Source organism: Anas platyrhynchos, chromosome 1, assembly GCF_047663525.1.
Source record: "Anas platyrhynchos isolate ZD024472 breed Pekin duck chromosome 1, IASCAAS_PekinDuck_T2T, whole genome shotgun sequence".
Classification (NCBI taxonomy): domain Eukaryota; kingdom Metazoa; phylum Chordata; class Aves; order Anseriformes; family Anatidae; genus Anas; species Anas platyrhynchos.
In genome coordinates this window covers 182365669-182390649 of record NC_092587.1, presented here as the reverse complement: position 1 = coordinate 182390649, position 24981 = coordinate 182365669, and the positions used below count along the sequence as shown (strand labels likewise).

The 24981-nt window shown below is 39.0% G+C and overlaps 1 protein-coding gene across 6 annotated transcripts in view; it reads right to left on the bottom strand.

The window, feature by feature from the left end:
- DCLK1 (doublecortin like kinase 1) overlaps positions 1-24981 on the bottom strand; it is a 240859-nt gene that overhangs the window by 28743 nt on the left and 187135 nt on the right. For all 6 annotated transcript variants that reach the window (XM_072032599.1, XM_027470372.3, XM_027470351.3 and 3 more), the window contains 9 exons: positions 22900-22984; positions 21447-21555; positions 16270-16327; positions 14520-14639; positions 8790-8936; positions 4475-4608; positions 3702-3779; positions 2967-3063; positions 586-666 (listed from right to left, as the gene is read on the bottom strand). In XM_072032599.1, the coding sequence (XP_071888700.1) occupies positions 586-666; positions 2967-3063; positions 3702-3779; positions 4475-4608; positions 8790-8936; positions 14520-14639; positions 16270-16327; positions 21447-21555; positions 22900-22984 (909 nt within the window). The remainder of the gene's footprint in view (positions 1-585; positions 667-2966; positions 3064-3701; positions 3780-4474; positions 4609-8789; positions 8937-14519; positions 14640-16269; positions 16328-21446; positions 21556-22899; positions 22985-24981) is intronic.

Genomic DNA, 24981 nt, shown 5'->3' with positions numbered 1-24981 from the left:
CAGATGTATCCATATGCTATCTCACTGATTACCACTTCTATGGCAAATGTCCAGTCGCTTAGAGATAAGCCAAGATGCATAAATAGCTATTTCATGGTAACTCAGATTAAATGGATATGGCTGCACATAAATATATGTATATTTCAATGTCAGCAGTTAAGTATGATGCTAAAGGTTTCCCCATTTCATGCTGGATCAAGTAGGCTTAACACCATGGACTGTATTTCAATAGTTTTTAATCATGACTGTCAGATTTTTGAATCCATCTGATTTTAGGAGAGCAAAATGTGCCATTGAACTCAGAAGCTGATTGTTAGAGGTATAAATTTGTCAAGTGTGGTTGAGATATGTTGAAAACTTGGCACAAATTATTTCAGAGAAAATGAAACTGAGCATGCATAAAATAGTAAATACTCCAATGTATGCACAATATGCTAAAACAGCATGTAACCCAGTCTATTTCCAGTTAAATCTGTGGCATTTTTTAGAACATGATGGCTCCAAAAGGGCATAGAAAGGATGTGACAGAGAAGAGCTCAAAGATGCCAAATTAGAAGCAGCATCTACAAGCCTGAGAATACTTACGTTAACCCATGGATGTTCAAGAACTTGCAAGGCTGAGAACCGCAGATCTACATCTACTTGAAGCATCATTGTGATAAGTTCCTGAGAAATGGAACACTGGGTCAAATGTTTTGAAGAACAAATCAACAGATTTAATTTACTAAAGTGCTTTTTAGCTGATTACAGAAGAGTGCTCAAAGACAGAATGAACTACCAGCTGCAGCAATATATTAAGATTATTAAAAAAAAAAAAAAGAGAACTATGAACTGATCTTCAAGTTGAACTTTTATATCATTATCTAACAGTACCTTGAAAAGCTAGAGGACAGTTCTGAGTTACAGTTCTGTTGCCACTGTTTAAGAGAAAAGCACTTAAGACATAATGTACGAAACAGATGATCACATAAAATTAGGTTAGCTTCTCATTAAGAAAAAGCCAGTTTCTCTGTAAGGAAAAAGTCAGTGAATCTAGAATTTTACTTTAAGCTCTTGTTTAAATGACATAGAAGATATTTGATAAACCACTTTTAAACATTTTTTTTTCATGCTTCAATTTCCTGTGCAATTACCTTGTTTTCAACTATCATGTAAATAAATACATAGCTAATTCCATCAGTGAGTAGAATGCACAGAAAATAGGACTGCAGTATGTTGGCAAATAAAGGGATATCACCAAAAACCAAAGTTAATAATTATTACTGACAAGGAGAAGAAGCTAAATGAGCAGTCTAATGCTTCAAAACAAAATTTGGAAGAAGAGGTTTTACAGGAAAGGACCTGCAGAGTTCTCATTACTGATGGTTCTGGAAAGGGTCCTGAGCAACCTGCTCTAGGTGGCTCTGTTTGAGCAGAGGGGTTGGACCAGATGACCTCAAACAGTCCCATCCAACCTAAACCATTCAGTCATTCTGTGATCATATATGCAATAAAGCCTGCTACAAAATAATGATGTAGATTAGAAGACTTCCAACTGTAAGACCGTATCTTATTTGTTAACCTCATTAGTTAACAAACTAAAACACCAGTCCTAATCATCATCCACACATCTGCAAAAGCAGGATGTTATCAACACCAAAGAATGGAGATTCAGAACTTAGAACAGTACTCTCATCACTCACATCCACTTCCAAACTTGTCTCCAGCCACCCATATGAGAAAGATGACAGGGAATCAGATGGAGCCCAGCAGATACCTGCCAGGATGTTAAGAGAGCTGGGCATTTTTAACCTGGGGAAGAAGAAACTGAAGGGCCCCTACCAGCAGCTTTCCACTATTTAAAGTGGAATGGCCTGAAGCTGCAACAATGGTCAGTTCAGGATGGATATCAGGAAAAAGCTCTTCACCAAGAGGTGAAGAACTGGGACGAGGTGAAGGGGCACTTGGACAGGCTCCCTAGGGAAGTGGTCCCTGCACTGAGCCTGCTGCAGTTCATGAAGCATTTGGACAATGCTCTTAGACACAGGGTCTCTTTCAACTCCGATATTCTGTGATTCTGCTATTCTATAAATGTTTTGTGATTAAACACACACTGAAAGCAATAGGAAGACAGTTTTGTCTGGGTTTGCCTTGCAGACTGTGGAAGTAAATTGGCAGAACTCTTATATATCAGGGAAATTAAACACTTAACTACATGTTAACCATATAGTCTATGTGTTTGGTTTTTTTGACATAAACATACATACTATCTGTCTCTCTATATGTATGTATATGACTATAGTGAATGTCAGATTCCTAGAAAGTTTGTGAGGGAAGCTGTTGTTTCAGCACAGTAATAAGAGTTAAAAAACATCGGGATCTGTATCTGAAAAGTGCCGTATCTGCTTTAGCACATCCCAACCTCCAACTCCTCCCTGCCATGTGCCAAGAGGCTACAACCCATGAACTGGTGGACAAAAGAGGTCCATATTTCATACCACACTGACACCAATGAGGAATTACAGGCAATGACAGGCCTAGTTCTTTGACAGAAAGAAAAAACAGATGTATCATCTAATGAGATTAATAAAGGAAAACAGCTTCCCTATAACATTATTATATTATATTCAAAGGCTCCAGGTTGGAACCTGGTCCCTGTTGTGAACACATAAAAAGCATGGTCCCAGGGAGTTTTCAAGATAAGAAGGATAGATCAAGCAGAGATACACAACATTTTTCTTGGTCAGTAAAGGCTGCTGGGTGTCTCTGTTGTATGAGACATCACATAGAGGTGGGGTCCATTTCAGAACTGCTTGGAATCTAACAGACAGTGATCAAAAAACAGTTTACTTGATAACCCATGGGAATTTACAGGTGCAGCAGGGATGTATGGGACATGTCAAATACAGCTCTGTGAAAGGGTAACAGCCATTATCTCAGGCACTGAGAATATTATTGGAGAAGTGTCATCAACTATATAAACTCACCTTTGCAGAGTCAGAAACGTTGTCCCAGTACGGAGATGGAAAATCCACCTGTCCCATCAAAATCTGATCAAAAAGCACTTCCTGGTCATCTCCACTTCTGTAAAGTAAAAACCAACCAAAAAAAAAAAAAAAAAGACAACAAAACCCACAGAGACATTATTTCCTGAGCTGGTTTTAAAAAGCTTCTTGAAATTGCTTTTAATTGGAGTATGCATTTGGAAACTGTTTATTCTCCTCAAGCATGCAACCACAGGTGTGAATGCTGAGATCATAACACAAAGTGCATTTCATATCTTCTTTCTGAGGTAACCTGCTTGTCTTTAGGACTGTCAAACACTTTTCAATTGCTTTGAGGGGGAGAAAAGATCTGACATACCCTTATTAAGTGGCTTAAACTTTATTTACTTTTTACCAACCACAAAATATGTTGTATTTGGTCCATGAAAGAATATGTTTATTTTACTGTGTATTTTAAACATCAGGCAAAGGCACCCAGAACCCATAATGGAGGATCTTGTTTTGTAATGCAATGAAGTTTAAACTAAAATAAACACACATGAGACAGAGACTTTACAGTAAAATCACAGACATTTACGGGATTTGTGTAAATTACTATACAAATCATGGGAAAAAACAAACCCTACAAGCAGAGAACCTTTTCCAGTTGTGCTTAATGCAAAAGCAGTACAAGAACCAATTAACAAAGCAAGGATGGTTGAATAGACCAGTCCATACCCACGGAACGGAGGAAAACCACAGAGCAGGATGTAAGTAATCACTCCCGCTGCCCAGATGTCCACCTTCAAGCCATATCTAGAAGTGAGAGAGATATGATTAGAGAAATCTGATTTCTAGGAACTACAGTACGGGAACAGGGGAAACATCTTCAAAATTATTAAAAACTTACGTTTTCTAATTTAAACTTTCTCTATGTCCTATCTACCTACCTATTCTAATTCTGCTTTCATATCTTTTTTTAGATTTACATCTTAAAACTATATCAGATAAGAATGTATGAATGTCCAAAGACATTGCGCTGTATTGCTGAGCTAGACAGTGACCTTCACCAACAGAAAGCCTGCAAAACTGACCACAGTTTGCTCACTGGCAGATATTTATTTAATGGAACAAATCAGAAGAAAAGGATGGTGTTTGATAATGAAATAAAACTAAGTAAATGGTACTTAGCAGTCTCTGGGGTCAGTGTAAGAATTACATTTATTGTATATGCAAATGGATAGTTAGTAACTTAGTGAAAAAGTGAGAATTTTGAGGCTAACTGACAGAGCAACCTGCTTTAACTCCAAATTCAGCATTGCTTTGAGCTGGTCTGGGTATGATAGCCTCCAGAGGTCCCTTCCAACTAAAGTTTTCTGTGCCATGATTCTATGTCATACCCAAGCAAAAGCAGCATAAAAATCCTGACTACAAGAACTTGTATCTGGCATAACAGCAAGAACACATTTCACCGTGAATCTATCAATGAATCATCACTAGAAGTGATTTACCCAGTTTCAGCAATGATTTCTGGAGCTACGTATGTTGGGGTCCCACAAACAGTGTAGAGAGGTCCATCCACAATGGTTGCTAGGCCAAAGTCTCCTAACTTCAGAGACTTGCTTCCATCTTGGTGTTCATAAACCTAAATCAAGAATAAAATTCAAAGGCTTAGAACAGTTCTACCAAGGGAACTACTGTATCATTTACTAAACGCCTGAAATGTTCCTTCTAATTTACAGTCTTCTTTCTCTTTGCATACAAGTTACTTCCCTGCATGCTTTGAAAATTCAGACAAATAGGACAACTTCTCTTGAAGACACTTGGAGTATTTTGGAAGACTTACTTTGCTACCTGGCCAACAAGGGATGCATTTCTTCTTGCTAGAAGCTAAAGCCCAAAAGCAAAGGTCTGACCTTCCAGCAGTGATGTTCCTAGGTTAACTCCCCACTGACAGCCAGTTCACAGTGCAAGGTTTTTGAATTTTTAAGTTTTACTTCTGCAGAATTTAGTTCCACAGAACTTCCACAGCTTGCACGGGGATTTCACATTCTTAGAAAACACAGCGGTGACTGCACTGATAGCAACAATAGATGCTTCTCTGTGTACTGAAGCTGCAAGATACAAATGTAGTTGGACTACTTCACCTAGAAACAGTCCTCTCCTTGGATGATTGTTATACACCAGTCTCTCAATGGAAAGTTCCTATCACCTTCAATGTACATAGTCTAGGCTGTTAATGAGTACACTTGAAATTCCTCTCTTAAAAGATGGTTTTTACAGCAGTGTGATTTTTATTATTTTTATTTAATGTGTGAAGGGAGATTAAGATATAGTCACAATCCCAGTAAGAAATACACAATTTTAAAAGCTGGCTCACTGCAAAAGAAGAATTCCAATCTAAATTAAACATTACACTATGTATCTTTCTTTAATCCAGGTACTAGTTTGGGTTCTTGCTTCCCATTTTGAATGTTTATGAAATTTAATGCTGTTTACCATAACAACACTTTGAAAATGGAAACAGTCAACAGAAGGGCTTCTTAAAGTATATATGTATCACATTATTGTTTTGCAACCCAAATCAAAGCTCCATGCAGTCTGGCTCACCAATAGTGATATCATGTAAACAATTAGCAGCAATGCCTTACAAAAATCACCCCTAATACCCATTTTGAACAGCTATTACAACACCAGAAATCAGACTTATCTACAACTTCTTGCAGAGCAAAATCCTGGATTTTTTTTTTTTTTTAAATGTCATGCTTTCTACAGTGGACCCTTGAACAGTTCACTTGGTTCAGAAATGAAACCCTGAAGTCTTCTTGCTATAGATCTGCTCATAATAGTTATGTTATACCAAAACCAAACCAAAACAAAAACCCGACAAACTCAAATGCCAGCACCCAAGCTTGTCCTTTTTTAACACTAGTCACATCTAGAGAGGAACCCCCTCTCTATCCTGAATTCCCACTACCAGGTGATACACTCACAAGCAGACATTCAGATTACACAAAATTCTTCTCCCTTCCTTATGTTATTTTAATAATACAACTGGATTTTAAGAGGACCAACAATTTGATATGGATTCACATATCTCTTCTGCTAAGCCACAAGAAAGATAGGCTTATAGAATACCACTGGAAAAAAAGCAATTATGGTTTTATTAAAAACACAGATTGTTAAATACATCTGGTTCCTGAAACTGAAGAAAGTGCTCTCTGAAATGGCAGTAATAAATCTAATTTCAACAACAGTTTTAATTAAAGGCTAGAGACTACAACTTTAAATATTCACTTGCTGAAAAATGTAAAGTGTTCATTTAGACATCAAGAGCTGAATCCAGTCTAATTAGCATTTTATTCTATTTCATGCAGTTATCTTTTATAAAGTCTTCTCTGAGTTGTGTTGACCTAGTGATTATTTATAAATTTCCTCCATTAACAGACCACACCTTTTATGACTGATATATGCTAAAAAAATTTTACTGAAAAGGCTTGTTTGGCAATATTTACTGATGCAAAAGGTTTGGTAGTTGTGCATTTTCTTGATTTTTGCCCCATCTGTTTCCAGGGATTACTTTCCTTGGAAAACTACTTTAGTTAACTTGTAAAATTGAACAAAGTAACTTTTCCTCACCCTGTTATAACTCCATATAAAAAGGAGCCCAATGTGAAGCTGTGGTATATTACTTGCCAGTCAAGGAATGTGAAAGATAATTTAATGCTCGTGTTATTCAGAACAAATGCTATGTATGTTCTACTGCATTTAAATACGGAAGGGCAATTAAAGAAATGGGGATTAGTGCAAATTACCCACTATGTAGTGCTTTCACTGTTTTAACTAAGCAGTAAAACTGTGTAATTGTACAACACTAATTGAATGCAGCCACACATAATTGTGTGCCACCATATGTATCCTATTACTATAAAGACTGTCAGTATTTTCTAAGCTGCTCTTGTGATCACTGCAGATGGCAACAGTCAGAGAAGTTGTTCTCTAGGGTTTATTATATGGCTATAAAGACATCCCATGACTTGACAAAATAAACGTGCTAAATAGCAGCAATTATGAAAAACGTTCGAATTAAAACATGGAATACCCTCTCTAGAGAACAAAAAATGTGCACGTTGATAACAAAAACACAGAGATTCAGCATACCCTAAAGTCTAAGACATTTGACTGTTAGGTAGGCTTATAAGTGCTTTATAAAAGCCAAGAAAATAACCTTAATTGCAATCTGATGATATAAGGAACTATCAAAGTAGAAGGTACCTAGGAGGTACCTAAGGCCATGAATAGGGTCAGAACCCATATAAGATTGGTTCAAAAGCTCTCTTCTAAGACAGTGTTCACTTATTTCAAAGATCTGATAAATCTTAGAGAATTAATATAATTTGTTAGTCAAACGCTGGCTTTTGAGGATTACGTTGCTGCATACTCACAGCTCAGTATCAATAGCAATGTATGACCTCTATATACATATGACACTAGAAAAATCACTCAGAAACAATTTGTCTGCAATGCAAAAGGAAATCTGGTAGCGGGTATTACCGGAGATGGCTGGGCAGGCAGATTGAATCCTCTTCCAGTTGCCCCCACCTCCTGACAACTTTCCTCTCTTCCCCCAAAAGCTTCATCCTACTGATGCCAGGCATTCAGACACATCTCAAGTCAAAAGCTGGCCAAGTCTTTGCCCAGACCAAGACACTACTGTACATCCCAAATCAAAGTGAATCTTGACATGTGATTGCTGTTACTTCTGCATGCTGCTACTTTCGAACAGCAAGGGCTGCTAAAGAAATATCAATCATTGGTTTCTAATTAAACTTCTGCCCAACATGTTTTAAGCAGTTTCTGGAAGATTGGTCCAGGCTACTTCATCACCCAGAATTATTAAGGCATCTACCACTAGACAAAACTCAATGGTAAAACTACTGTTCCCTGGAAGTTTGGCAAGATCAACTGGAGTCGACTTTCCCATAAAACCTCTTCAGTGTCAAGCAGTACTAAATACATGAGAGGACTGATATTCTACATATCTTGAACACTGTTTTATGGTTGCAGAATGTACGGAAGATTGGGACATCTTCATACTGGAACATGTCAGCAAACTGGGAAAACTCAGAGAACAGTGAAATAACAATCAGAATAAATCAATTTATCAGAAGAAATGAAATCAAGTCAGTTGGGGGAACACAACTGCTGCATTTAAGAGCACAAAATCCCCAGAAGAAGGACTAATTGTCAGGGTGGTTTTTTTTCACTGTCTTCAGTGGATAGTGTTCATATACATTAAATCATGAAAAGGAAAATTTAGGATGTTTGTTTAGGAAAGTGTCTTAATAAAAAGTTCTGTAGGACTATCTGTGAGGCCCAGCAGAGAGAGAAGGACTCAGAAGTCTCTTGCTGGTTCTGCTCTGACATGCTACATGATTTGGATGCAACATTTATACAATTTTTGTAAAACTAAACTGCTGCTAATTGCATAAGCAGCTGCAATATGGAGTCGCCTATCGAGGACACAATACCTTTGTATTTATGAGAAATTTGAAATTACACTGTAGCTCACTAAAAGGTCACTTCTAGCGATCACTGGAACAATTCTGTCGCTGCATCCTGGTGAGTAGTCTGGACATACCAGCTGATGTTACTGCCTTCTTCGTAATAGCTATTAATCTTAAGAGAGCCTCACAATGCTAAGATTAAAACTAAATGACTTAAAAGACTGAAAAAACTTGGGGTGTGTCTGTAAGGAGGGAGAAGCACAGACCTTCTCTCACACACTCCCAAGTTATCAACACTGGAAGCTGAAATTTCACTTACCAGGAGATTCTCCGGCTTGATATCTCTGTGGACAATGTTCAGGCTGTGAAGATATTTGATAGCACTGGCCAGATTGTAAAGCATCCCACTGGCATCCCGCTCTGTGTATTTGTTGGTGGAAGTAATAGCATCAAACAGATCTCCTCCCTGGAGCAAAATGACCACGGCATGTAAGCAACATTACTTGTGAAATGACTGAAATAATTTAGGTAACATCAAGGAGCATGATTTACAGAGAAGAACGAGGCAGGAGGACCAGTAGTTTCCGTGCAGAAAACTACTATAATGTTTGGGCAATGTGCTTACATCCCCCATGATGGCAGCTGAACATATCACTAACTCAGTACCATTTGTCTTGGCTTAGTTGGTCAGCCAGGAGGCTGGAGTCTCCTCTGCAAACCATTCCCACCTGCTGCTGCTTTTGTAATATGTCCAGCACTTGCCAACCTGCGTGTTCAGAGCCCCTGTTGCAAATTTCTGGCATGCTTACATACTTGCCTGTCATGGTTCTGCGTACCAACCCTTGCTGCTCTATTATAATTACAAACAGGCTGACATCAAATATTTGTCTAAGTCTGACCGAATACCAGAAAGATGAAGAAATTCTGAATAAAACTCAAAACAGCTACCTGTCATTACTGCTAGCCTATTTTAAAAGACTGTTTCCATATCATAAAACTTTGAATATTTAGATTTTAGAAAGCATTTTCTCTACACAACATGTGACATTTTTGGTAGTAAGATGCTCTTCTTGCACCTAATATGGGTAGGTGAATGTAGCTAATGAAGCACATATGGGTAATACTGAAGCTAATGCTCTCTCATATATATATTTCAAAATCCTTCTGGAAGACACTTTAGAATTAACATTATTATTTCACCTTAGCTACAAAAACATCTGGCACTGTGCCATTTCCAAGAGATCACGCTGTCTAATTCAGTTTATAGCTACTGTCAGTGAAATTAAAGAGAGAGAAAAAAAAAGAAGAAATGAAGGAACATTAAGTGGAAATCCTTAAAGTTGAAATGATCTTCAACAGGACCAGGGGCAGCCAGCACATTTGGATTGTATTGCCAGAGCTGAGCTGGCAAGTGGGAAGAAGAACATGTAAGTGTTTGGAGAAAGACTTAAAAAAAAAAAAAAAAGTTTTAAAGTAGAGATTAAGAAGGAAGCTATACAGAACAGAGGAAGAAACAAACACTTATTAAGGAAGACTACTTCTGGCCTTTGCTCAAAACCCAAGCAGTACCACAGAGGACCACCACCACCACCACCAAAAAGAATAAGGAAAGGATAATTTTGCAAAAGCAACACAAAAAACTGTACTGCAGTCACATTGGGATAAAAAATACATCACAGAAAACTGCTGTTTTCTTTAACTGTTGGTTAAAGAAAAAGTAGGTATTTTTCTGAAGGCAACAGAGGTGTCCCAGCTTTGCAAACTCTCATTTTATCAACAGCCTTAAGTTATTTAGTGTTTTGGTTTTTTGTTTGTTTGTTTGTTTTTAAGGCTCTACTGCAGGGTAATAAACACTGTTTTCACTCAGAGAAAGAAGGAGAGGGGAGAGACATTTTTTTTCCAGAAATCAATCGTGTATATTTAGAAAATAGTAGGAAATGGCAACCACCAAAGGCTTGAACCTGAGAAAACAGCCACTACTTAAAAATAAAACAAGACAGACTCAAAAGTATTTAAAAAACGGCATTGTTGAGATGCAGCTGAAGTCTGCCTGTGCAGGTTTATTCCCACTGTAGATGCAGAACTCCAGCTTTGGAAACTGCTTGCAGCCAATCGATGTCAAATCTGGACCACATCAGAACCTCCTGCTCTGGTTGGTGACTGATCAAGATACGTCAAGGAACACAGTGTCAAGGAAAAGGAGGAAGAAAAGGCCAAGCTAAACCAGATAGAGGATTACAGAGAAAAGCCAAATATTTGGCAAAAGTACAATATCATGTACTTCATGGCATTACCTGATCCCTAAGTATTAGATATCAGCATGTGGCAAAATATGTGGGATAAATAATCTGTCTTCCCTAAGCTCCTTCCTGTGAAGCCCCTATACCAGCTGCTTTTTAACATGAGGTAGTGGATTAGACAGATCTTTGGTCTTATCTAATATACTCCAGATGCTCCAGAGAAGTGTCCATAACATCAGCAAAGGATCTGCCTCCAAACAAAGAAAACAATCTGAGCTGAGATGTGAGGGACAAGAAGGAAAGAAACTGAACTTTAAATAAAAAGAGGAGGGGAAACTTCAGCGTGAAGTCAGAAGAAAAAGAACAAATGTTTATGTGCAAGGGGAACCTAAACTCCAGAGAAGACAGAGGATGTAGAATATGTTAACAGATCACCGAGCCAATTTGAAGTACAATTATTTTCTCCAGGTAAATTGTCTACTTGGTAAAGTTTCTCATCAAGTAGTCTGGTAAGAAAAGAGAGCGTATATTCCATCCGTGAGACTCTGCAGCCAAAAGAGAGGTGATATCCTGGAAAGAGTTAATGCAGCTGACAGCTATATCAGACAGAATGGTTTTCAGACTTCCCCGTCCCTGAAGAGCACTTTACCCTGCAAGGTTCTGCTTAGCTGATTCACACAGCGGGTCCCTATCATTTATTCAGGCACAAGGGGTGAGTTCAGGATGACATTTCAGCCTTAAATCCCCTGTTTGGGAGTGAAATCAGACCAGCAACATCTGAATGCAGTTTTTATCATCTGCGCACATGAGGAAGTATACTTGGAAGTACAGTAACCAATTATTTATTTATTACCTTGTTATGTAAATGATATAATCTCTCTTTTCTTCTGCAAAAGTGAAATCATATCCTGGAGCAGTAAAAGAAACTCTGTAATAAATCTTGCCTGTTAAATTGGCCAAACTCCTGTTAGGTTTGAATAACAATTTTGTTTCGCTGTGTAAAAAGGCAATGTGCCAGAAGCCAGGTCCTTGCTTCCTTTTACAAGCACCACTTGCAATGTGTTTATATTTGTATTTATGAAGTGCTTTTTCTTACACTTTACAAAGCAATGAATGGTCTATCTGCCATGAGGTGAGGGCAGTATTTGCAGCAGCCACTTATGTCAAGCATGTTACTGCCAATTAATGCAGGGTGGTATTAACTGAAACCGTGCTCTGCAGTATCAAGCCTTTTCTCCTTGAATTTCTTTCCTGTCTGTGAGTTTGATTTAAACTCAGGTCTTCAAAAGTCAGTCAATAACAGATGGTTAATCAATTCTAACAGTGCATACTATGAAATGGTAACAGTCAGCAATTGGTGAATTAACAATTAATGTCTTTCCAGAAATACCTTCCCTGGTGCCCACAGAGCCTAACAAGTCTTTTGTGTGTTTTTTTCTTTTTTTCTTTCCCCAATTAAATATTAAGCAATAGATGTTTGCTTCAAAGAAACAAAGTTAACTTCCCAGGACCAGGATATTTCTTCCAAATTTCTTCTATTATTCAACATAAAAGTATAGAGCATAAAAACAGTGCTCTCTAGGATATCTGAACTATAAAGATGTCTACAAAGCCCTTCTATTGCATAACTAAAACCATAAATATCATACTATTTTCAGCAACCCTGAAGAGTAAAGAAGAAAGAGTGCAAGAAAACAGATTTTTTCCAGAAAGTGATGAATGGTTTTCTTTATATAAATCTTTTAGGCTAGTTATTTTGCAAGAGTTTCTGGTCTCCTCCTCTCTTATTTAGCTGAGGAGGACTTTGATTAAAAATTCACTGGAGACTACAGTTTGAACATTTTTCAAGCATGAATAGCACAGCAGGTTGCACCCATAAAACCAGCTATGTGCGTAAGTCTTGGCATGTTAGACAAGGCACAGCTTTTACTTCTTAGCACACCTCATGGGGCCAAGATGAAGGATTGATCAATAGAGGCTGAAGTGGTGGCTACGCTAGATTACAATGTTGTGCAAGAGTACTTGAGGTACCTTTGAACAAGCTATCACGGGCACTGCAGAAAGCCTACAGTAGCATGTATCTCAGCAAGCTCATTTACCACATAAAAGAGCAATAATTATGATTAAAATAGTGTTAGATGGTTAATGGCATCTGATCTAAAGCTGTGCTATTTCACATTGCACTCACAAGTCCATGAGAGGACTGTGACTATGAAGAAGGTGGGAATATTCTTCTGGGACTGGCTACAGAGTGGAAGAGTGTGAGCATTTTGCTTTTTTTTTTCTTGGGATTTAACTTCTCCATCAGAGACTAAATGAGGATGACGAGTAGCCTGTCAGTTCCTTGTCACCACCATGTCCCTGTGTGCTTCCTCAGGGCTTGGAGGTGGTGGACACCAAGGTTAGCTAGACCATAAGCTCCACAGCACCACTCCAGCCAAGTAGGTGTCTGGAAGGCTCAAACCTCTAAGGGCAATGCTGCCATCTCAGGGCATAACCTGAGCTTCCCAGGGACAGCAAGGCTGTCTCAGCCTGCTGTAGGGACAAGGAGAATCTGTGGCCATCCACCCACTTGACAGCCTGATGGTGACTGTTTTTCACGACAGATACAGAGGATGCCTACTGAAGGTGACCACGCTTTTAAGTGGAAGTGATCTAAGTGGCTGATTTGCTCTTAAGTGTTGAGAATCCACATACAATAGGCCTGTGTTTAAATGCTGCTGCACAGCCAAGGTTTCCTTACTATAATATTTGTCCTTAAACACTTAAATCAGTGGATTTCCCAGGTATAGACCTGAGAGACTGCCTCAGGAGAACTTGCTGGTCAAGATACAGGTCTGGAGGTGGCTGCTGGAATTTCCTTTTTGCAGAAGAGCTGAGGAAGGAAGAAGAATTGCTGATTTCATAATGAATGTGAAAAACAGGTGTATTCTGTTACAATAAATATGGAGGACAAAATGTCCTCAGTGACTTTCTGTCCTCATTTGGATAATTTACTCAGAAGTATTTTACCACCTTTTATGCAGAATGACATACTTGTGTATTAGTACCAGAACCAAGAGCTAAATTCAGACTTCATACACTGTCTTGTTGACAGTATGGGGACAAGAGATGACCTGGTCTGAATTTCATAATCCATTTTGAATATGTAATTCTATCAGAGAACAAAATAAATGCATGAGATCTGGAAGTTACAATGAAGGAATAAATAGGGCTCCAAATATAAATACTGCATTTGCAAAGTTTGTTTTCAGAACAGAGCCATGCTTGAAATAGCAGGTTCTCCTCTTTCACTTCCCCTCTCCTCCAGCTGAAATCTAGGTTATTATCTGACAGTGCATTAATATAAACCAGTAAAGAGACAAGTAATATTGTTTAAATTTAATATAAATTAGTAAGATGTAATTAAACTCTAATTTTTTCAAAGAATATTGAATTTTGAAAGCTGGTATTTATACCTATACAAAGTGGGGGGCCTTTCAGTTCACCTCCAGGCAGATGCCTTCCGTTTAAGAGAAAACTTTTAAAAGAGAAATCTTCTGGAGGAGCAAATAAAACTGGTCATGTCCAAAGTACTATCCATAGAGCTCTTCTGAGGGGGCTTTACAGCAAGCTAGATGAGTATTTATTTGAAAGTTATAAGGAGCATTTGAGTGCAGGTTACACATCTTTCAGTAGAGTGCTAGACAAGACCCAACCGTTTTAATTATTCTAGGATTATATGATGATTAGTAAGCTCTAGTACCAATGTGATTTCTGAATATGGTTGAAAAAGTTCTTAATAAGGAGCTTAACTCCAAAATACTCACCTTTACAAGTTCCATGACAAGGTACAACTCGGTTGGCATGTCCATCTCCTCAATCAGAAGTACAATATTGGGATGCTTGACTCGTCTTAGAATAGATACCTCATTCTGTATCATGTGTTCCTGCCACACAAAAGAAATCTTTAATGACTATGGATTGGTGGGAAAAACTTTCACTTCCATGTACATTTTCCAAATGCAGAGAGAATTGAGACCTACATGGATTATTCAGGATTTTAAAAAAAAGGCAATATAGAAGAAACAAGACTAGAAACAACATCAGTATGATAACTGAAAAAAGAACAGAGAATAGAACACCCAAAAAGAAAGGCAGGAAAAGATGTATTTCCAACACAGAGAAAAATTTAATATGGAAGCTTTTAAATCTTTTTTCCATTTACTAATCACATCTTCTGAGAGAATCTTTTGTTATAAAAATTTTAAAAGTAACAGAAATTCATTTTGTATAAAACTGACATCAACTTGATTAACCTGATGATACTGATTAGACTCAATGACTGGTGTTGCTATATTATTTTTTTTCTATGACATCTGGGATTATGAAAGATAGGAGACGTAATACTGAAAAAAAGAATCCTCCTCAGATATTGTCTCAATTGGAGTATTAGGGTGAGGTACCATTGGGTGTATGTCTTTAGTTATTTGGTTTATGGCCCACAGTTCCTGCACAAACCTACACTCTGTACTATATGGTTTCTTCACTGTCAGTATTGGGAGTATAAAAGCTGGATGCACATTCACAGGCTGAGGGAAGAGTGGCTGGAAAACTTCCTGTCAGAAAAGGACCTGGAGGTATTGGTCAGTATCTGGCTGAGTATGAGCCAGCAGTGTGCCCAGGTGGCCAGAAGGCCAACGGCATCCTGGCTTGTATCAGAAACACTGTGACCAGCAGGGCTAGGGAGGTGATTGTCCCCCTGCACTCAGCTCTGGTGAGGCCGCACCTCGAGTGCTGTGTTCAGCTTTGGGCCCCTCGCTACAAGAAGGACATTGAGGCCCTGGAGCGTGTCCAGAGCAGAGCTACGAAGCTGGTGAAGGGCCTGGAGCACAAGGCCTGTAAGGAACGGCTGAGGGCACTGGAGTTGTTTAGTCTGGAGAACAGGAGGCTCAGGGGAGACCTCATTGCTTTCTACAACTACCTGAAAGGAAGATGTGGGGAGCTGGGGGTCATCTCCCCAGGTAACTAGTGATAGGACTCTCACAGGTAACTAGTGACAGGACTAGAGGGAATGGACATGAGGAGACATTTCTCCTCAGAAAGTGCAGTCAGACACTGGGACGGGTTGCCCAGGGTGGTGGAGTCACTGTCCCCAGGGGTGTTCAAGGAAAGGTTGGACATGGAGCTTGGGAGCTTGGGGACATGGTTTAGTGGGTGACTTGGCAGTGCAATGTTAATGGTTGGACTAGACGATCTTAGAGGTCTTTTCCAACGTAAATGATTCTATGGTTCTAAGATAATTACAGACAAGGGGAGCGCACATACCTACACACAACCAACCAAATGCAGAATCAACCCATGCATCTTGAAAGGCATTTTGTAACCTTTTATCCTGATACTCCACGGGTCTCAAGGGGACAGGCAAAGACTTCAGTCAAAAAGGTTGTAACACTTGTCAGGCAGAAGATAAATATAACAGCTTCCCAAATGGATCTCCCATAAAATGTTTCTTGAAAAAAAAAAACAAACAAACAACAAAAAAAACCATTTTGCTCACATTTGAATTTTTGTACTTACTTTTCCTCTGCATTTACTTTTTTTGATTATTTTCAGAGCATATTCTCTACCAGTTGACCTGAGGAAAGAAAAAAATGTACGTTCAATTACATTGAATATTTTTCTCTATTTTTCTCAGTTCAGTTTCTATTTGTCATTTGAGTACATTATTAATGATTGGTAAGACTTATGTTCTAGGCAGGAATTATGTTCAAGTACTCATTTTGTCAAGAAACGTTTAAATTTATCTGAAATTGTAAACTTGAGCCAAATTTATTAAATATGTCCACCTGAGAAAAAAAGCATTTTTTTTTAATAAAGATATTTCAGTGTTTTCAAAACAAAGTATTTTTTTTTTCATTTTATAGTGGTTTTATTTGTGATTTTATAGTGATTTTATTTAATCTTTTTTCCGCAGTTTTATACAAAACCCAACACAGTATTTAGAGATCCCAATCTTCTTAAGAATTAAAAGTTTTGTTTTCCATAAAACAAAATATGAGCTGTGGAAAATACCTATACATCTGCACGCACAACTGCTAAGACAAAAAAGTCACTCTTGGTCACCTTGCAATAACATTCTGCATATTCTGTAAATATGTATCTAGCAGAATGAAATAAGATGTTTATGGGATAGAGTGTGAACAGTTCTGGAGACATTAAGAAATCATAGAAAATTAATTCAGTTTCAGGACACATTTCCTTTTGGGTGTTTCTTTAAATTATTTTTTGGAAACCATAAAATATTTATCAGTATTACATATATAGATATTTATTATAGAATATTAAAATAGAAAACAAAGCCTATAGACAAGTTCACAAGATCAACTTCCATTTCTTAATCAAATTATAAAATCAAAAGAAGGCCGCAAGGATGAAACCAAGAAGCTCTGGTCCCAAGTTCTAATTTTACTATTAGGTTAAATGGAAAATGAGCAATATAGGAGAAATTTTACTAAAAAGTAAAATTTTGGCATGTAATTAAAATCTAAACAATTTACATAAGGCCTTAGGCATATATTTGGATTTAAAAAAAATACCCCCCAAGCATATTTATCAGGCAGTGTAGCAACTGGACAAGGGGTTTAAACTTGAAGAGGGGAGATTTACATTGGACATCAGGAAGAAATTCTTTACTGTGAGGGTGGTGAGGCACTGGAATGGGTTACCACAAGAAGCTGTGGTTGCCCCATTCCTGGAGGTGTCCAAAGCCAGGCTGGATGTGGCTTTGGGCAACATGGTCTAATGGGAGGTGTCCCTACCCATGGAAGGGGGTTGGAACTAGGTAGTCATCAAAGTGCTTCTAATCCAAAGCATTCTGTGACTTCATGATTTTTCATTCTTCATTTAGCAAAAAAATAGTTAAATTGATCCATTAAATTGATATGTACATGTAGGTTAAATGAAGAAATGAATATGCCTAGAGGTTAAGCAGGACATGCAGAGTGAGTCCTAAGCTGAAAGCACTGCATTACTAAAATGACTGGGCATTTTCATTGCCATATTTAAGCATACAGATATCTTCTGGCAATGATGTACCAGTAGGTATTAATTTAAGGGCCATGAGGACATTAGCAGAAAGAATAAAAAAACAAGCCTATTACTTCACTTCAAGTTCACAGGTCAGCAGGGAGGGTCAGGACAGACTGTATTAAGACATCAATTAAAAGATGATGCCAATGCTTACAGCTTGGAAAACATGGATGTTCAAGGCTTAAGCAAAGAAAAATTTAAAACTTTTCCTATCTGTACTTCCCTGACAGAGGGCTTAATGCTACAGCCCCCAGAAATGGGGCACACTCCACATGTTGATGCTTGGTGGCTACAGACCCAGCACAGTGAGAGGACAGGCAGAGTTATCAACACCATGTTTTGGGGAATGAAAAGGGGAGGTAGGAGAAGGAATATTAGAAATTAAGATATCTGGGGTCCAAATTCAGACAAAACACACTCTCTTTCAGCAGGAGTGTCTTTCAAGCTCCTTGGTTGCCCTAGGAATGCTTCCTTTCTGTCATGAGAAAGGAAATTGATGGTTTTTGTTGGCCATGGGAGACTCCATGTACTCGAAAACACTGAGAAATATGAGCTAGTGAGGAAATGTCAGAATTTGGAAGTATCTGAAAGTTAAAAATGAACACATATGAAAACACCACAGTACAAATTGCGCATATGATGGAGCAGATACGTAATGAGCAGATGACAACTCTGACTGCTCTTTGTTTTGGCAAAAAGAAAATTAAAGCAAAGATAATGCAAATCCTTTCCCCTAAAAAGCTGCAGAACCGCAGGCTGTCAGCAGCTCAGGAACCTCTGTAAGTTACAGACCCACCAAAAATATGCATGGCAGTGCCAGAAAGCCACAGCGAAATAGGCATATCACCTCTCACCTACCACTTAAACTGAACAATAAAAAGGTGCCACATGAAGTAGGAAACATTACTGCGGGATTAAAGTCTGGAACCACAGCACTAGCACAGGGTACAGCATCAGACCTCCAGTTCGCAATGGGGCTCTGGGCCACACTCTCCATCTGCTTTAACCTTTTGCAAAGTTCACTGTGATTTCTGCTGTGCTTGAGTCAAAAATCAACCTTTATTACTTCTGTGTGCACGTTACTTTTGTTTGTGTGTGTGTGCACCTTCAGGAGTGCAAAGAATGCCTGGAATGGAATCTGGATGTCCCCGCATGAAAATTTTGAAGATCATTTTTAGTTTCTATTCATACTGTTCATTGTCAGAGGAAAACGCCTGTGAACGCATTTGAAGTGTGGAGCTATGGAGAAGATATATCCATGTGATCAGTGAAGATGTATAACAAGAAGCATTCCTAGTTGCTTAACACCTCACGGCACTATTCCTTTGAAGTCTCATGCACAGAGGAATTGAACGTCAATAGCAAGTGGAAAAGTCCTCTGTCCCAGGTATCACCCCATCAATTCTGGCTCTGCTAATGATGGACATATCAGACTTTGAAGTGAGGTGTTTTTTGCTTAGAAAGACCGTGAAGAAAGTTTTTGAAGGTGTTTTACACATACTGGCTTTAATTTACCCTCTGAGCCTTTAATTTCACCCTCCACACTTGTGATGGCAGAAGTATCCCGCTTTGGAAATGGAAAATAACAGAAATAATTATATTTTGTTTTAATGTTCAAGCTTTCTCGGTGTAGTAACTCTCTGATATACAAGGGATCTGCAGTATGGTATGGCTCAGAAACAATAAGAGTATTTATTTGGGAATATCTAAGTAATCATGCTAGCTTAGTGGATATTCACTAAATACGCCGTGGTACTAGATACTTCAGGGACTGGGAGGATACACAAGAGGGCAGGAAACAGATTTCATTTAAGCTCCCTAGTATATTACAATCAGTATTATTTTTAGTTGTGGTGGGACCTATATTTAATATTACTCATGTCTTTTCTCTCAGCTTGGGAAATGGTGGTAATGCACACTGGTCCATTCAAACTAGCTCTCAGCACAGCCAACATTTTCCTCTGAATGCCAGTGTATCCAAACCACGAAGGATTATTCTGCCCTGTAACCCTGTTCTCTCAGTCAGTACTCACTTCACTTTCCACTTTCCTTTTTCTCTTTTCTTAGTGAGATGTTCACTCATGCTTTCCATCAGTTCATCTCTCTCCCGTAGGGCAGTATCATGCTTTCTTAATATCATATTGCTTTGCTTTGCTTCCCTTAGGCTTCCATATTCTCCAGTCCAGCATTCAGACCCTAGAGTTTGATCTGAACAGCTACTGCCCTCTGCACAACCAGCTCCACCACGAACTCCCTCTGGAAGAGCTCTGAAGGCCTCACAACAGCGTGGGCCAAGTCCCACAAGTACACCGTCAGCCAATACAAAATTCACTCTTCCCTCTTCCCCCTTCCCCAGCAGCTGCCTTAATCGTCTCCAAATTGCCAGACACTGTCAGATCCAAAGTGGGACCTGTCTTTTTCCAAGGAGATTCACATTTAAACCAGCCAAGCTAATTTATCATCATCTGCCATGAGATCTATTCTTGACTTAGTCTCTAGGATTAAAATCACGTTCTTATAGGCTGAAGAGCAAAAGTATTTTTTCTTTGAGCCTAAAGGTGAGTCTACAGTCTTCTGTAAGCCTAGGATATGATAATACTGGAAATAAAAATTCATTCATGGAATTTCATTATCAGATTTTGACATCTCTATTGTTTTTTTCTTTTGGGTATCTCCAGCTGTGGCTTTTTTTTCTTTTTTTTTTTTTTTTGCCTTTCATATACTACTGCCATCTAACATGAACAATCTTAAAATCTTTTCACATACAGGCATCTTCTGACTTTTTTACCCCATATTCTCCAATGTTTTAACAATACCAACAAGAAGCACCTGCAGTTCTACTCAGCATTTCCGTCTTCTGTTCTCTTCTACTTTACACTCTAAGTGCTGGGTTCATCCAGTTCAAACACGGTGGGCAAGACTCATCTTAATATATTTAGTAACTGACATCTAAGCTGGTCAACCTGGACACTTTCAGCAACACAGATGTGAGAGGTGACTTGTGACTTCTCTAACCTAGAGCAGATGTCTAAAATTAGTCTGTCTTCAAGGGTGACTGTTCTCCCCTTTTGCCTGCACAGGGCACTGAGGAAGTTAGATGTTGATGTCCACAGTGCAGACTCCTAAAGTTAGATGGAGCTCATGCAATGGTACAAAGCAAGCAGGAGACAGATTCACATTTTATTAAAGATAAACATGGAAGAAGTACTCCACAGTGTCAGATGGAAGAATAGATGGATCTGAAGCCATCTTTTTGTGCTTTCCGTAATCACTGTGCCACACACAAAACTTTCTGAAATCTTTATGAATGCTCCTAGATGTAAAATAATTAACTGGTGCAATGCAAATGGCAAGTTGGAAGAACACACCACAAGAAAAGATGTTATTTCAGTGCAAGAGGAAAGATACAAAGAACTGGTAAAATCATGCTCTGTGCAGCAGAAAAAAAAAACACAAACCCCACAAAGAATTAAAGTCATAGATTGTCCCTTGGACTTTGGATGTGCTCTATTTTCACATGAGAGAGCATTAGTCTACTTTTTCCATCTGGCATTGAGACATTACCTTATTCCATATGTCCTATATTCTACAAAGAAAGACATGATCTAGAAAAAGCATGGCATTAATGATTTCTTTTACAGTAATAAGCAAATTATCCTTCTCACCTTTCTATACACTCCTTCACAATAGCAAAATTTCCATCTCCTATAGTCCTTCCAACTTTATATCGCTCTGCTATCGATGCTGGAACCTGGAAACCTTCCTCCAACACTTCTGAAAGAATCATTAGTACATTTTTATTGTTAGTGAAGGAAACACAGATGTTGCACATAACATGCATTTTAAGTCTATGGTTTAGGAGCCTGGAAACCATTCAGAGTCAGTATCTCACTTACTGTACAGTGAAACCATGCTGCTGACATTGTATATACTCAACAGGTTTCACACAGATACAATAATGAAAAATAAGACTTCTGGGGGCTCAAACATACCACCATTCGAGTGTTACATAGTTTACCATTCCCATTGCAATATGCCCCCAGGACAAAACCAAAATTGTATTTTTTTAATTATGAAAAGGCCTCTGTGAACTGCACAAGCGCAGACCAGCCTCCAAAAAGGGTTGGAACTCCTTGACACAGCATGATTAAATATATGTACCAAAGAAGTCCAACACTCAAGCACTTATTTTATTACATCCTGTAAACTGAGACATCCATAAAACTCCTCATGTGCTAAGTGCTAGTTCTCCCCCTCCCCCAATATTAAATATTTAGTTTTTAAACAAATGTTCTCAATAATACTACCTCACATGCAACCTGGGCACCAGATGTTTAGGTAAAATTGCATTACACAGTGTCTAAGCATAAGAAAAGTTTGTAGTTTCATGTGTTTTAGTGCTCATTCATGTACCATTATTTTTAAATGTATTTGAAATAGCGTGTTACAAATACCTAACATGCCTCTAAAAGCCAACTGTAAACTGCAGCTGATACAAGCTACTATACAAATATTATAATGAAAAATGCACCTCAGAAATTTTCACTAAGACAATGCTTTCTAACTGTATCGTATCTTTATCGGTCCTTTGTTCCAGTTTAGTATTAAAAGCGAATGTTATGACACATGGGGGCTGGGGTTTGCCTGAATCCATAGGCAGTATGAGGAGTTACTATCGGACAAGGCCATACATCCACACTTAGGTATACGTGCGTGTGAACTGGCAGTGTTAGAGCAGACATTATCGCTCAGCCACCTCGTTCAAAGCCTTACTATGGGGTGAGACAAGTTATCACTCAGCAAAGACCCCAAATCGTTGCATGCTCTTTGGTTTTGTGACAGATGAGAGAAAACATCGGTGAAATAACCCAGCAAGCGCTGGGTCACCTGTGGAACTAGAGCATCCTGCAACAGAGACACCTCGGAGCAGGGATGTCCAGATCAGATGTGATCCGGAGTGAACCTGAGCTGCTCTGCCAAGGCTGTCGAGCCTCCGAGCCGAGAGTCATCCAGCCTGCACTGCTCCCACTTTCTCCGGCAGGAAGAATGACTCATTTCCTACACAGCTGCTGTTATCACTACATCGACTGCTTTGAAATGTCAGCCCTCGAACGTTACCTTCTGCAGGTCCATCATTTTCATCCATAGAGCTGCAAACTTTGGTGGATGCTAATGAGGTAGAGGAGCCACTGTGTTGGGAGCTCTGGAAATGGAGAGACACAAATGAAAACAGATGATTTTTAAGGAGCACAAGTACCCACAGCATGTCCCAGAGAGGCTTCGGTGTTGTATGCAAAGTATTGATTCACTTTTGTGGAGGGACATGCAGATGTTTGTGAACACTTCAATTATTCCACCGAAGTTGCACTTTCAGTACTCCGTTTAAACGTGGGTATCCGCGATTCATTACATGCAGCGATGCTTTTATGTGTGGTCCATTCCTTCTCCCTACTCCACACATATTTTGGCAGAGAAAACTGAGGTGCTGTATGCCCTCTGCAGGCAAGAAGCCGTTCCCTCAGCAGCATCATTAACCTAGCAGGCACTTAGAGCAAAAACATCTGTTTTGACTGAAGTTGGTTTTGTTTTGGGCGCAATTCCTCACTTCTGAAAATCCCCCTCTGGTGAAAACCTCCCCAGCTGTGCTCTAGAAAGGAGAAATCGTTATGAAAATGTACGATTAAAATAAATGTCAGGGTGAATATTTTTATTATTATTTTGAAATAAAGTGACCAGATCTAGCCCACTTGAGGGCATGGGTCTGTACCTTGGTTTTAAGCCCTTGTACACCGAGTGTTTATGTTTGCCTACACAACTCATAGGGGGAGGAAGGTACCTGTATAGCCTCCAGAGGGAAACCCTCAGCCTCCCAGCTTGGATGCTGAAAATACAGCAGGCAGGATCTTACTTGGGAAACCTATCTCTGTTTATCAGTTCTGTATAAAATCTAGGTATGTACTTCAGGAAGACTGCTTCATCACACATCTAGGTGGATGAAACAACACAGAGACACAAGATGGGCTGGATTTCATTCAAAATTTTTATCCTGTGCTGTATAACTATCAGGCAAATATATCTTCAGGATTTTCCCATGTTCAGCAGAAACCAGAGGAAGCTACAAATGTAACCGTGGTCCCTTAAACTTAGAGCAAAAATGAGCATTTCTTCAGGTTCTCACGCTGCAATGTGAGTTTAGAAGTATTCAGAGGATTTCCAGCACTAAAACTCTCCCGGGTTCACATAGTTTGCATGCTGAAAGGTTACAAAGCACTGCAGTATTCAGTCACCTCCTGTCTATATATTATATAAATCATAGGCTGTGACACATGTAAGCAACGCTGTGGATTGGTTCCTCATCTGTGTTTGCAAGGTATCTGGATGTCCATCAGGGTGTCAATGAACTTTACAAAGGCAGCAGACCTTCTGTAGGACCACCGCATCTGCTGTGGCGCAGCAGACAACTGCAGCACGAACAACTAACAAGGCAGTAGCTGCAAACTGTGCAGAGCATGGAGCCAGGGAGAACGCAGTTAGCAGAGTTAAAAGCTGGCCAGTGTGCTGAGTTCATTTGAAAAGACAGATTTCTAATTTCTCCCACAATAGATTAAGGTCAGATGATTGAGACAAAGGCTGAACTCAGCCTGCTTTTCACTAAATAATCTGGAGAGCTTGCACACAGCCCATCTACGAGGAGATTCTTGGCCTGTTTTCGTCTTTTAATCAAGCCCAGCCCAGCTCATTCTTTTCTTCCATCCAAGCATTTCTTCTGAGCTTTGAGCAGAATTAAAAATTCCATTAATCACTTTTTGGACTACTTTTGCTGCCTCTTGACAACAGAAGCGAGCACTGGCTGATTTTATGCAGTTCGCTAAGACACTGCAGCCTCGTTTCACGATGAGGACATGTTTATGCATGTGCTATTCCCATGCTAAATTCTGCTAGACATCTCAGGAAAAACTTACCTCAGGTTCATTTTTGAATAAACGAGCAGAGGAGGATCAAGGTACCGGGAAAATGCTATGATCTCTCAGAGCTGGAGAAGTCATTCTCAAACTCGTTATTTTTACATGCACATAACGATAGAGAAATGTTTCCTTTACATTCCTGATAGTAAAACTAGCAGGAAAAAAACACAACCATACATATTCTCTCTGCTCATTCTGCTGTGTTTGTTTGTTTTCCTAGACTAGGCATGCAATT